Here is a 15,168-nt window from a genome sequence, read left to right on the forward strand (position 1 = left end):
AATAAACTCAGCGCACTGTGCCAACTGTAACACACAGGCAGAGATTGGCTATCTCTAATCCAACATCCAGTTACACTGAATTTACAGCTGGGGTACAGGGCTGCCAATGCTTATATTCCACCTGACAACATCTCTCCCCATCATTATATCCTTCAATTCCTACACACAGATAGGGTGGATAGGAAGGTACTTTTTCCATTGGTGGCGGGGTCAATAACCAGGGGGCAGAGATTTAAGGTATTGGATAGAAGTCTAAGAGGGGAATTGAGGTTGGAGGGAGTCTGGCACTCACTGTCTGAAAGGGTGGTTGAGTCAGGAACTCTGGAAACATTTCAGAAGTATTTAGATGTTCATTTGTGTTGTCATAAGCTCCAGGGCTATGGGCTAAATGCTGGAAAATGGAATAGTTTAGTCAGATCTTTGTTGATGTGATGGACTGAATGGTCTCCCTCTGTGCTGTGAATGTCTAAGAACCTCTGAATCTTCATTAGTCTGTGTCTGTGTACTCCAGCACATACTGCACAGTGACCATAGCAATGTGCAGTTTAGGAGCAGAAGTAGGCCATATGGCTTTTCGGATCAGCTCTGCAATTTGACAAGATATGGCTAATCTGCTTTTGTTCTCGACTCCACCTCCCTGATTTACCTCATAACCCTCTATTTCCTTGCTTATGAAAATCTGTCTAACTCACTTCATGAGGGCTAAGTCCTGCCTCACAAATTTGATTGAATTCTTTGAGGAGGTAACTAAGTGTGTGGATGAAGGTAGAGCAGTTGATGTCGTATGCATGGATTTTAGTAAGGTGTTCGATAAGGTTCCCCATGGTAGGCTCATGAAGAAGATAAGGAGATGTGGGATAGAAGGAAATTTGGCCGATCGGGTAAGTAACTGGCTGGATCATAGAAGACAGAGGGTGGTGGAGGGAAACTTTTCAGACTGGAGGCCAGTTACCAGCGGTTTACCACAGAGATCAGTGCTGGGTCCTCTGCTATTTGTGATTTTTATCAATGACTTGGAAGAAGGGGCTGAAGCGTGGGTTAGTAAATTTGCTGATGACACCAAGATTGGTGGAGTAGTGGATGAGATGGAGGGATCTTGCAGGCTGCAAACAGACATTGATAGGATGCAGAGCAGGGCGGAAAAGTGGCAGATGGAGTTTAACCCTGATAAGTGTGAGGTGATTCAGTTTGGTAGGACAAACTTGAATGCGGATTACAGGGTCAATGGGAGGGTTCTAAAGAATGTGGAGGAACAGAGAGATCTTGGGGTTCAAATCTACAGATCTCTGAAGGTTGCCACTCAAGTGGATAGAACCATGAAGAAGGCTTATAGTGTGTTAGCATTTATTAACAGGGGGTTAGAGTTTAAGAGCTGTGGGGTTATGCTGCAACTATACCGGACCTTGGTGAGACCACATTTGGAATATTGTGTTCAGTTCTGGTCACCTCACTATAAGAAGGATGTGGAAGCATTGGAGAGAGTGCAGAGGAGATTTACCAGGATGCTGCCTGGTTTGGAGGGTAGGTCTTATGAGGAAAGGTTGAGGGAGCTGGGGCTTTTCTCTTTGGAGCGGAGGAGGATGAGAGGCAACTTAATGGAAGTTTATAAGATGATGAGGGGGATAGATAGAGTGGACGTGCAGAGACTATTTCCTCAGGTGGATGTAGCTGTTACTAGGGGGCATAACTATAAGGTTCATGGTGGGAGATATAAGAGGGATGTCCGAGGTAGATTCTTTACTCAGAGAGTGGTTGGGGTGTGGAATAGACTGCCTGCTGTGATAGTGGAGTCGGACACTTTAGGAACTTTAGGAACTTTCAAGCGGTTATTGGATAGGCACATGGAGCACTCCAGAATGATAGGGAGGGAATAGCTTGATCTTGGGATTGGACATAGCTTGGCACAACATTGAGGGCCGAAGGGTCTGTACTGTACTGTAATGCTCTATGTTTCTATGTTTTGAATGTATCAGTGACCCAGCCTCTACTGATCTCTGTGAAAAATTCACAAACTTCTGAAAGAAAAACTTCTTACCTCCATCCTAAAAAAGAAAGCTCATTTTTAAACGGTATCCTTTATTTCTAGACTCTCTCACAAGAAAAAACATCCTTCCTGTATCCACCCTATCCAGTCCCCTCAGGATCTTACTTGTTTCAATCAGATCACCTCTCGTTTTGCTAAACCACAAGCTCAACCTATTCAACCTTGCTTCATAAGAAAATAATTCTCATCCCAAAAGTGAGTGATGTGAACCTTATCTGACCTGTTTCTAACGCAATTAGAACGTTTTTCAATTAAGGAGAGCAAACTGTACACAATATTCCAGATGTGGTCTCACCAAGGTCCTGTACAGCTGCAATAAAACATCCCCACTTTTATGTTCCATTCTCCTTGCAATAAACACAAGATTCCATTTGCCTTGCAAATCACTTGCTGTTCCTATATATTAATGTTTTGTGATTCATGTACCAGGACACTCAGATCCCTGTGTACTGTAATCTTTCTCTATAAAAATAATATACTCCTTTACTATTTTTCCTGCCAAAATGGACAATAAGTTCATATTTTACCATGCACACTATACTTTATTTGCCAATTTTTTGCCCACTCTCTTACCTCTTGATATCCTTTTGCAGACTCTCTGCCTCCTCGTGATAATTTACTTTCCTACAATTTTGGTGTCGCCAGCAAATTCAGCTACTGTGCATTTGGTCCCTTCATCCATGTCATCAATATAGATTGTAAATAGCTAAAGCACCAATACAGATCACTGTGACACTCCATTGGTTGCAGCTTTCCAACCTGAAAAAAACCCATTTCTTCCTACTCTCGGCTTCCTATTAATTGACCAATACCCTATCCATTCTAATGTGTTACTCCTAAACCATGAGCTCTTATTTTGTTTTTAGTAACCTTTGTTATGGCATCTTATCAAGTGACTTTTGGCAATCCAAGTACACAACATCCACAGATTCTTCTTTAACCAGCTTGCTTGTTATTTCCTCAAAGAACTCCAATAAATTAGTTCATTATGTTTTCCCATTCACAAAACCAGATGGGGCAAAGGATCACCCAGACTCGAAACATTGGCTCTATTCTCTCTCCCTAGGTGCAGTCAGACCTGCTGAGATTTCCCAACATTTTCTGTTTTTGTTCCTTTTTCGAATTTTGAACATTAGCTGTTTTCCAATTTGTTGGGACTCTTCCAGAATCCAAGCAATTTGGAAGATTATAATCAAAGTGTCTACTATCTCTGCAGCCATTTCTTTTACGGCCCTAAGATGCAGGCCGTCCTAAAGATTCTCCAATATGTCTTCAATCAGACCAATGCATTTTCCCGTCAACTCCTGGAGCTGGAATCACTGCTTCCACTTACGTTTACATGCGTTGGTGTTCCGGCCCTCAGCTGGTCTCCAGGGCAGCTCATTGTAGAAGTCATCACACTTCTCACAGTTTAACCCATTCGTATTGTGATTGCACACACACCTGCCATGAACCTGCCACATGATGGAAAATAGTCATTCACACAACCAAATACAGTATCAATTCCAGGTTCATCCGCTTGTTATAACACACTGCTTGGGCATGGAAAGCATCTGGCTATGTTTCTGCCATCCTCAATCTTACAGCATACTCATCAGACCCAGAAGTGCTCATTTAATATGTTCTTCATCACAACAGGTGATGTTACTGTGAACATTATTAAAAAATGTCTTCTGCGTCCCACAAGTTAGAAATAATCAGAGTTTAGACTCAAAATGCTGGAGCATCATTGAGTATATTTCTAATTGCTTTCCATGTAATTGGTAGACAAATTCTTACTCAGCACCTGACTGCAAAGTGACAGTGAATATGTCACCCCAGGATATATATTCACATAACAATTAGTGCCTAACTATCTATGAATAATAACAGTAAATCATTATTAGCTCTCTGAATTTCTGCACACGTGTAATTCCTTACACCAAAAAGCACCTGAATGGATCAGAATCAACCTCCCTCTCAAACTTTAGTAACCTCCAAGTCATACACATTGCACTCTGAGTGCGATGTTTTAAAGTTGCTAATTTGCTCTTTTTTTTAAAACATTAGCTTGTGATAAATCTGGAATGTTCTAACTGAGCCACTGCCTTTAATGTATATCTCTCAATCCTTCACCCACCTTAGGCAGCCCTGCCTTCAGTTGCCAAGGCTGTAAATCTGGAAGTGCCTTTCTAAACTTCTGCCTCTCTCCCCTTCTTTAAGATGCTCCTTGAAACCCAGCTTTCTGAACAAGGTATCGGTCTCCTGTCTAACATAACTTATGTGGCTCAATTTGAAACGTTGTCTGTTAATCGCTCCCATGAAGTGCCTTGTGACATTTTGCTGTGATTAAAGTTGTAAATAAACACGCAGCATTGAATGCTGGAATCTGCTTAATTCTCTATCACTTACTGTTCTTAATCTCCCTGCCTCCAATCTGACTCTGCTGCTTGCTGTCTGACCCCTGCTGCTTCACCAAGTGTTTGTTGTCCATGTGTGACCTGAGACAGTTTTTGTTGTCTCAATCTGTCTTTTAGGAATCTCAGATAAACACTTGTGAAGAAATTACTATACCATTCCTTCGATATCTCCTCGGATGCCTGCAATGGGGGCACATTCACTGGCATGTCCATAACAGAAGCAGTTTCCTCGCACCACTAATTCATATACAGCATAATAATATTTCTCCTTAATCTCGTGGCGTGAATCGAGCAGGTTATCTCCCAGGGTGTGTAACTTGGTGAAATTCACACGCAGGTTGGTAATCTTCAATAAATCTTCAGTAAATTAAGAATAAAGCAGTAAGTATTTTGCTCCAAAAACCAACATAGGCAACGATGAACTGAATCACCTTCTGAGAGGCTATATTACATTACTTCTGATTCTATTAGTTTCAACAAAGACAAGTCTACATTTAATATATTAAACACTGAAACCACATAGTCAATAGGTTCAATCGTGGACCCTACAGGAATCAGTTACGCTAGTGGTCAGAGTAATTTTCTCCATCACTGATTTCTTCCACTCATTTTTTCTGAATGAAAGGAGTGGGTGAACAGGCAACATATTTGGAAACATTCATTGGCAATTTGCCAATAATGACACACCCCGGAAGGTTCCAAGTTGAATGTGTGGGAGATGGATAACATGTAACCATTTTATACAGTGCACGGACTAACACTGCCTGACAAATTAATCCAAAATTTAGACCCAAAACTTGCAGTCCTTACTATTAAATGTCAGAACCTGTCAAAAGTGTTGACTTTTTCTATTTATTAACATGTTAAAGTTAATTTATAAGTTAGATTATGCCCCCGTTGGTTTTACCCATAGTAAGTATCACTCTCAGGAGACTGAATGAATGGCTGGTTAACAGCCCATGATAAAGCTAAACATGGAAGGGAATGAAATGCTGGAGGCAATGTGGAGAGGGTTAGTTGACTTAAGGTTTTGCAGATATATTGAGATATGGCTGAAAAGCCTGGGGTTGTTTATCTTGGAAAGAAAATTCAGAGCAGAGAATACATAACCACTCAAGATTCTTAACCGCTTAACAGAATCACTAATACTACATGGAATTTGCAGAATTGGTCAGAGTGTTGGATGTGTGGTATGGACGTCTCAGAAACTGTGAGAAAGTTTGAGGGAGAGTTGGAATGAGACTGAGCGATTGAGGGAGATTTGATTTTGAGATTTGAGAAGAGCAATTCACTCAGAAGCTTTTTTTTTGTAGGAAGGTTTGGTCATTCACACCAGAAGGGCCAGTCCAAGTTCTAATCTCTATATGGTAGCTGGATAGTGTAGCATTGGCTTCGGTAGTGGATAAAGATCAATCAAGAAATCTGTCCTTGACTGAGATCCATTATTTGTGTGTGAATAGTCTGGCCGAGGAATATAGGAGTGGAACAGGTTTGACAGCTGAAAGACCTATGCCTCTTCCATGTTCTTCACATGGAAACATTTGGTTACATGTCCCAATATTTCCTCATGTGACTGTCAAATTCTGTCTGATAATGATCCGGTGAAGCTCCTGGAAATGTTTTCCTATGTTACATATATGTTGTTGATAAAGGATACTAGTAAGATACTAGAAGTGGAACAGTATTACAGCAGGGAGTAACAAACAAAGGGCAGGCAAGAACTCCAACCCATTGAGGAAAATCTAGTTGAGTCAACAGATATGAAATAGTTCACCTTAGTTTGAATGCCAGTTGGGAAGTGCACCTTTCTGTTACCTTGAGAGTCTAGTCTTCATGTGAAGAACATGGAAGAGGCATAGGTCTTTCAGCTGTCAAACCTGTTCCACTCCTATATTCCTCAGCCAGACTATTCACACACAAATAATGGATCTCAGTCAAGGACAGATTTCTTGATTGATCTTTATCCACTACCGAAGCCAATGCTACACTATCCAGCTACCATATAGAGATTAGAACTTGGACTGGCCCTTCTGGTGTGAATGACCAAACATTCCTACAAAAAAAGAGCTTCTGAGTGAATTGCTCTTCTCATGCCTGAGGACATCCCAAGCAATGATTCATTTTTGAAGATCAGTCACTGCTGTTTTTGAGTGTGCTCTACTTACCTAACAGCTGACAACACCAGGTTTTAGTCCAACCGATTTATTTGATAGTAAACGCACAAGCTTTTGGGTTAGTCCCTTCGTCAGGTGAATGGAGAGTTCTGGCCTCATACAGAGTTGATTGGTGCACCAAAAAAGTTGATTCGTTGGTTAAAAAGAAAAAGGAGGCTTATGTTCGGCTGAGACGTGAGGGCTCGGGTAGTGCACTAGAAAGCTTTAGATTGGCTAGGAGGGAGTTGAAGAGTGAGCTAAGAAGGGCTAAAAGAGGACATGAGAAGACTTTGGCTGATAGGGTTAAGGAGAATCCTAAGGCGTTCTATAGGTATGTCAAGAACAGAAGGTTGGTTAGGGCAAGATTAGGGCCAGTTATAGACAGCAGAGGGAAGTTATGTGTGGAACCGGAGGAGATTGGAGAGGCATTGAACCAATATTTCTCTTCGGTGTTCACGCAGGGGGACATGGATATAGCTGAGGAGGACACTGGGTTGCAGGGGAGTAGAATTGACAGTATTACAGTTGATAAGGAGGATGTGCTGGACATTCTGGAGGGTTTGAAAATAGATAAGTCCCCTGGTCCGGATGGGATTTACCCCAGGATTCTCTGGGAGGCAAGAGAAGTGATTGCAGAGCCTCTGGCTCTGATCTTCAGGTCGTCGTTGGCCTCTGGTATAGTACCGGAAGATTGGAGGTTAGCGAATGTTGTCCCATTGTTTAAGAAGGGAAACAGAGACTTCCCCGGGAATTATAGACCGGTGAGTATCACTTCTGTTGTGGGCAAGGTTTTAGAAAAAATTATTTGGGATAGGATTTATAGTTATTTGGAGAGTAATAAATTGATTGGAGATAGTCAGCATGGTTTTGTGGCGGGTAGGTCGTGCCTTACTAACCTTATTGAGTTTTTTGAGAAAGTGACCAAAGAGGTGGATGGGGGTAAGGCAGTGGACGTGGTATATATGGATTTTAGTAAGGCGTTTGATAAGGTTCACCATGGTAGGCTTCTGCAGAAAATGCAGATGTATGGGATTGGGGGTGATCTAGGGAATTGGATCAGGAATTGGCTAGCGGATAGGAGACAGGGGGTGGTGGTTGATGGTAAATATTCATCATGGAGTTCGGTTACGAGTGGTGTGCCTCAGGGATCTGTTTTGGGGCCACTGCTGTTTGTAATTTTTATTAATGATCTGGATGAGGGTATGGTTGGGTGGATTAGTAAATTTGCTGATGACACCAAAGTCGGAGGTGTGGTAGATAGTGAGGAAGGGTGTCATAGTTTGCAGGAAGACTTAGACAGGTTGCAGAGCTGGGCCGAGAGGTGGCGGATGGAGTTTAATGCGGACAAGTGTGAGGTAATTCACTTTGGTAGGAATAACAGATGTATCGAGTATAGGGCTAACGGGAGGACTTTGAATAGTGTGGATGAGCAGAGGGATCTAGGTGTATGTGTACATAGATCCCTGAAAGTTGGGAATCAAGTAGATAAGGTTGTTAAGAAGGCATACGGTGTCTTGGTGTTTATTGGTAGGGGGATTGAATTTAGGAGTCGCAGCGTTATGTTGCAACTGTACACAACTCTGGTGCGGCCGCACTTGGAGTACTGTGTGCAGTTCTGGTCCCCACATTACAGGAAGGATGTGGAGGCTTTGGAGAGGGTGCAGAGGAGGTTTACCAGGATGTTGCCTGGTATGGAGGGGAGGTCCTATGAGGAGAGGCTGAGGGATTTGGGGTTGTTTTCGCTGGAAAGAAGGCGGCTAAGAGGGGATCTTATTGAAACATATAAGATGATTAGAGGTTTAGATAGGGTGGATAGTGATAGCCTTTTTCCTCTGATGGAGAAATCTAGCACGAGGGGGCATGGCTTTAAATTAAGGGGTGGTAGTTATAGGACGGATGTCAGGGGTAGGTTCTTTACCCAGAGGGTGGTGAGGGATTGGAATGCCCTGCCTGCTGCAGTTGTAAATGTGCCTAGTTTGGGGGCGTTTAAGAGATCCGTGGATAGGTTTATGGACGAAAAGGGATTGGTTTAGGTTAGTGGGTCATTGTTTTTTAACTGGTCGGCGCAACATCGTGGGCCGAAGGGCCTGTTCTGCGCTGTAATGTTCTATGTTCTAACCCGAAAGCTTGTGCGTTTACTATCAAATAAATCGGTTGGACTAAACCTGGTGTTGTCAGACTTTTTACTGTGTTTACCCCAGTCCAACGCCGGCACATCCACATCATACCTAAGAGCTACCACGGCTCTAAGCACAGAACTTACTCTGGATTTGATGGCTGTAGGGGTCTGCAATGGGAATGGCTGGGTCCAGAACTCTGTAGATCACCTGTAAAGCAAGACAGCAACTTTTATCAGAATGTAAACTGTGAGAACAAGGAAACTGACACTGCTTGGATCAAACTTGTTTTTGGACCCTCTCCTCATGGACCTTCTTGTTGAGGTCTGACCTCCTCATGGACCCTCTCCCTATGGAGTCCTGTCCCTGTTCACATGTCCCCTTCCTGAGCCCTCGCTCTGTGAAATCTTCCCCTTCCCGAGCCCTCGCTCTGTGAAATCCTCCCCTTCCTGAGCACTTGCTCTGTGGAATCCTCTCCCCTTGAATCATGTTGTCATGATTCTCCCCCAGTCTACATTGTTACAATGAGAGATCAGGGAACTGACCCCACCCCACCCACCACCACCCACCTCTCACATCACCCACCCCCCCACACCACCAACCCCCACCCCCCTGCACTGCCTCACTCCCCAGTCCCGTGGAAAGTTTTTGCCTCAAATATTGAAAATATAATGTCTAAAAGTGCAATAAAAGCATGCTACAAATGGAAAAGATTGGGGTAGTTTTAGAATTGAAATAACACGGTAAAGATAAATCTGTGATGTTGACAGTAGAATTAATTACATCAGGCAGAACTCCCAATGCTCTTCTTCAATCAGTGACTGTTGGATTGTTTTCATTCATCTCAGAGGGTGGACTTACACCTCATCCAAAACACAGCACCTCCAACAGTGCAGCACTCCCTCAATACTGCACCGAGTTTCTGTCCTCATTGCAGGGAGGCAGGTCCAGAACAAGCGATTGATTTGTTACTCACTTCTCCCTCAGTGGAAGGCTCAATGTCAGAGTAGCGCGATTCACAGATGACATCATCCACTTTTCTCAGGGGTCCCCGAGAGATATTCGGGAAGTCAGTGGCACAATCATAACTGAAATACCGATACACCTGCCAAGTACGGCCAAAATCTGAGGAGCGCTCAATCAACATGGCAGATGGTCTGAAGGTCTGTGGAAAGACAACACCAATTACACAGCTTTCTCCTTCAAACCTTTCAAACAATACAGTATTCTGTAAACTGTGTGTGCCTTTATGTGCTCTTCTCTGATCAGAACTTTCCACACATCTGACGAAGGAACAGCATTTCCAAAAGCTTGTGGGTTTACTATCAAATAAACTTGTTGCACTTTAACCTGGTGCTGTGAGACTTCTTACTGTGTTTACCCCAGTCCAACACCGGCATCTCCACATCATGACCTCCCCTGTAGCCAGTGAGTATACAAAGATTTCTCTCAAGGCTCCAGCAATTTCCTCCCTTGTCTCTCTCAGTATTCTGGGGTATATCCCATAAGGCTCTGGGGACTTGTCTACCTTAATGTTTCTCTCAAGAACCCCAATACCTCCTTCTTTTTGATCCCAATATGACTCAAACTAACTACACATACTTTCCCAGAGTCATCATCCACCAAGTCCTTCTCTTTGGTGAATACTGATGCAAAGTTCTCATTTAATACTTCGCCCATTTCCTCTGGCTCCACGTATAGATTCCCTCCCCTGTTCTTGAGTGGGCCAATCCTCTCCCTGGCTATCCTCTTGTTCTTTATGTATGCATAAAAAGCCTTGGGATTTTCCTTAACCCTGCTGGCCAATACTTTTTATGACCCCTTTTAGCCCTTCTTACGCCTTGCTTAAGTCTCTTTCTACTTTCCTTGTATTCCACACTTGCTTCGTGTGTTCCCAGCCTCCTAGCTTTGACAAATGCTTCCTTTTTCTCTTTGACTAGGCTCACAATATCTCTTGTTATCCAAGGTTCCCAAAACTTGCCACGTTCTGGGGGGTTTTCCTGTTTTATGGTCCCCACCCCCTGCCAGTGACATAATAATTATCCCTTTGTTAAATATTGGGAATGCGATTGGAATATGTTTAACGTCATTGTACAGGCCTGATGGCTGCCAACACCAATACGAATCAGGACACCAGAACCCACCAGAGGCCTGGGGAGGGGTAGTTCCACGCTGTCGCAGGCCGTGCGGTGGGGGGGGGTGTTCCATAGCCAGATGAAGGGCTGTGTGGGGGGATGTGGCATTTCTATTTTTATTCTTTAAACAGGGCACCCCAATCTTTTAAGAACTGAAATTGCTTGCTAGGTCAACTCAAACAGATTGAACCCGCTGCGTCAGCATTGCATCGTAGGACCTGTGCCACTGGTAACTAACCCAAGTGGTCATTCTCAACAAAGAACAACACAGCATGGGAACCAGGCCCTTCGGCCCAATGAGCCTGCGCCGCCATTTCAACATTCTGAGTCCCCTCTCCACCCATGACCCTTGTCTATGCTTATGGCACTCCACACTGGAAACCAGATTGAGGGGAGACTAATTTAGGGACAATTTGTTACACCAATCAGCCTAAGAGCACATCTTTGGGGTGTGGGAGGAAACCGGAGCACCTAGAGAAAACCCACGCAAGCACAGGGAGAATGCGCAAACTCCCACAGACACTGGCCCAAATCCATGTATCTGCACAGCAAACAGTGATAGTCACTGAGCTGTTGTGTTGCCCAGCATCTGGTCCAGTTTAAGCGTACACTAACGACGTGAAGCACTAGGCTACTCTCGAAACATCCAAGAGCAGCCCTCGCACGACCCACTGCGTGTATCTCCACTCAAGACAAATTGTTTGTCCATCAGTTTTAAAAGCAGCAAGAAACCCGCCAACTCTGTCACCAAGTTATGTCCACTTTTACCGCCCAGGGTGACATCTGGCCAAAAAAATGGCAAATTCTGCCCAGTCTATTTGCATTTTCCACAGGGAGATATGGTGGGATGGGAGTTACAGGGCAGCAGGAACCCTGGTTTATTTCTGCCTCCTTGTACCAGCGGTGATATTGCCAACGTTAATGTCCTTTCTCCTACATGAGCTAATATCAGCCAATTTTGCACAAACCAGGAGTCAACTCCAAGGCCATCAGGCTTTTGTGGCTCACACCTCACAGAATCATTCTTGAGAAACACGTGCAGGGAGTATTTCTCTAATTCATTCTCAGTGTGAGGGCATCACTGCCAAGGCTCCTGTTTTCTACTCATTCTCTACTCGCTTCTTGAGAAGGTACTGCTTGGCCTCCTTGAGCTGTTGGTGGAACATTAACACAACTCAACATCTTGCTTGATCCATCAAAGTGTAGTTAACCCTCATGCACTGCACGTCGGCACACCTACCTTGAATGTCATGATGAGGTGGGTGAAGTGGAACTCTGCCTCCAGGTCCAGACGCAAGTGGACATTGGACAGACCTGCAAGGAAGACAAATCCATCCATTGATTATAACATTTGCGATATTGCTGCTGTAAGGTTCTGAAAAATAAATGCACACTCAGAACCCAAGCTTCAGGCTTGGATTCTGCTTATCCTCCACAGAATGTACAGTCTCAGTGAGGAATGGGTGATGGTCTGGGACACACTGCATGTTATACACCAGGATCTGGGAAAAGAACCAGTCCAAACTGGGAAGTTCAACTGACTGTGGCCTGGAGAGTCAGGTAAGCAACAAGTTGGAGACACCTCCGTTCAGTCTCGAGTGTGACCCATGACACAAAATCACATCTGATGTCGATCAGATTTCTAAACCGGCTCACAACGGCTACAGGAAAACTAGAGTCGGGATTGGGAAAGGTCACATTGGTGCAGTAAGGGACATTCTGTAAATGTGGATACAGTGGAGAGGTTAGAGAAGACACACTTAAATTGTGCTTTCTAAACCAACGAACGGTATATTTGATAAAGATTTCACATCTCATTGACTGTCAGATACGGAGTTTTGCATGGCAGAAGTTTTGTTTCTCTCACAGCTAATTCCTCAAATATCGCAAAAGGTCACTAAGTGAATCATCAATGGGCAGGAAAACCTTCAGAAGAAAACCATGCCCATAATTTGCTGGCTAATTAAAATAGACTCTTGGTCATTCACTGAGGTTCCCGATGCCCCATTGCCCATTGAACTATCAGCTCTCACTCCCAATAAGTATTTGAGTTGAAGAGTGAGGAAAAGAAATCTAACTCATGGAGAGTATTGTGATCGATCTGCCTCACATCAACAAACGCTACGCCACTCTCCTAGGATTCAAAGAACAAAGAACAAGAAAATTACAGCACAGGAACAGACCCTTCGGCCCTCCAATGCACTGACCATGCTGCCCGACTGAACTAAAACTCCTTAGTTTTAACCAAGGGTTGGTTGAGATTCACAGCAATTCCACAGTTAGCATTCAGCAGGTAGGTCTGATTGTTGACCTAGTACAGTTCAAAAACATGGGTATTTTGTTTGCAGTAATGATGATAGTAATGGTTTGTCCTCACACCTCAAACTCTCCCCTCATATACACATAACTGCCCCATCACACAACATCCCGGCCCAATTCCCCTTTCCTTCTTCAACAATTTGTTCTTGGGATGAGAGCGTCCCTTGTTTGCCCAGAATTTATTGCCCATTGCTAGTTGTCGTTGGGAAGCTAATTGTGGACCACCTTCTTGAACCACTGCAGTCCATGTAAGCCTTTGGGGAGGGGGTTGCTGCAGTGCTCTGGTAGATGGCACACACTGCTGCCACGGTGCATCGGTGCAGGGGGAGTGAGTGTTTAAGGTGATGGACAGGATGCCAATAGATTGAGCTGTTTTACCCTGGATACTGTCAAACTTCTTGATTGTTGTTGGATCTGTGTTCATTCATAGAAACATAGAAAATAGGAGCAGGAATAGGCTCCTCGAGCCTGCATTGCCATTTATCACGATCATGGCTGATCATCCGACTCAATAGCCTGATCATCTTCATCCCAAAAGCTATAGCTAATTCCTTCTTGAAAACATATAATGATTTGGCCTCAACTACTTTCTGTGGTAATGAAATCCACCGGCTCACCACCCTTTAGGTGAAGAAATTTCTCCTCATCTCAGTCTTAAAAGGTTTACCCCGTATCCTTAGACTATGACTTCTAGTTCTAGACTTCCCCACCATCAGGAACATCCTCTTGCATCTACCCGGTCTAGTCTTGTTAGCTCTCTATAAGATCTCCCCCTCATTCTTCAGAACTCCAGTGAATATAATCCTAACAACTCAATCTCCCCTCATACATCAGTATGCCATCCCAGGAGTCAGCCTGGTAAACCTTCACTGCACTCTCCCTATAGCAAGAACATCCTTCCTCAGATAAGGAGACCAAACTCTACACAATACTCCAGGTATGGCCTCACTAATGCCCAATGTAATTACAGCAAGACATCCCTGCTCCTGTACTCAAATCCTCACATTATGAAGGCCAACATACCATTTGCCTTCTTTACCCCCTGCTGCACCTACATGCTTAGCTTCACCAACTGGTGTACAGGGACACCCAGGTCTTGTTGCACATCCCAGGCAATCCATCACACACATAACTTGTACCTTGTAGATGATGGACAGGCTTTGGGGAGTCAGGTGGTGAGTTATTTGCCACGGTATTCCTAGCCTCTGACATAGTCTTGTAGCCACAATATTTATAAGAAAATCACAGAAGGTAATTACAGATTATAGAAGGTCAGCACAGTACCACTGTGGTTAGCACTGCTGCCTCACAGTACCAGGGACCCAGGTTCAATTCCCAGCTTGGGTCACTGTCTGTTTGGAGTTTGCACGTTCTCCCCATGTCTGCATGGGTTTCCTCTGGATGCTCCAGTTTCCTCTCACTGTCTATATGTATGTAGGTTAGGTCAATTAGCCATGCTAAATTGCCCCTTAGTGTCCCACGCTGCATAAATTTTATGGATTATCCAGGGTAAAGTGGGCCTGACTAAGATGCTCTGTCAGAGGATCCGTGCGGACTCAATGGGCTGAATGGCCTCCTTCTGCACTATAGGCATTCTACGGTTATGGATGGTGTGGAATTCAGTGAAGTCATCTGAGATTCATAGAATTCCTACAATTCAGTCCATTGAGTCCCACTGACCCTCAGATGGAGCATCCCATCCAGGCCCTATCCCATAATCCTACATATTTACCTCACTAATCCCCCTCACCTACATATCTTGGGACACTAAGGATCAATTTAGCATGGCCAATCAATCTAACTAGCACATCCTTAGACTGTGAGAGGAAACTGGAGCACCCGGAGGAAACCCATGCAGACTCGGGGGGGGAATGTGCAAACTCCACACAGACAGTGAGCCAAGGCTGGCACTGAGCCCACAGTAGCACTAACCACTGGTTGGGTAGCTCATTCTTTAGCCAACTGGACCTGAAATTCACCCTCTATGTCTTGAAAGAGATA

The 15,168-nt window shown here is 44.1% G+C and overlaps 1 protein-coding gene across 2 annotated transcripts in view; it reads right to left on the bottom strand.

The window, feature by feature from the left end:
• Positions 1-15,168, bottom strand: part of lamb2 (laminin, beta 2 (laminin S)) — a 149,606-nt gene that overhangs the window by 107,058 nt on the left and 27,380 nt on the right. For both annotated transcript variants that reach the window (XM_080218605.1, XM_080218604.1), the window contains exons 4-8: positions 12,089-12,162; positions 9,690-9,878; positions 8,860-8,923; positions 4,598-4,800; positions 3,378-3,498 (exon numbers count right to left, since the gene is read on the bottom strand). In XM_080218605.1, the coding sequence (XP_080074731.1) occupies positions 3,378-3,498; positions 4,598-4,800; positions 8,860-8,923; positions 9,690-9,878; positions 12,089-12,162 (651 nt within the window). The remainder of the gene's footprint in view (positions 1-3,377; positions 3,499-4,597; positions 4,801-8,859; positions 8,924-9,689; positions 9,879-12,088; positions 12,163-15,168) is intronic.

This window comes from Carcharhinus amblyrhynchos, chromosome 3 (genome assembly GCF_965287045.1).
Source record: "Carcharhinus amblyrhynchos chromosome 3, sCarAmb.v2.hapA, whole genome shotgun sequence".
Taxonomy (NCBI): Eukaryota; Metazoa; Chordata; class Chondrichthyes; order Carcharhiniformes; family Carcharhinidae; genus Carcharhinus; species Carcharhinus amblyrhynchos.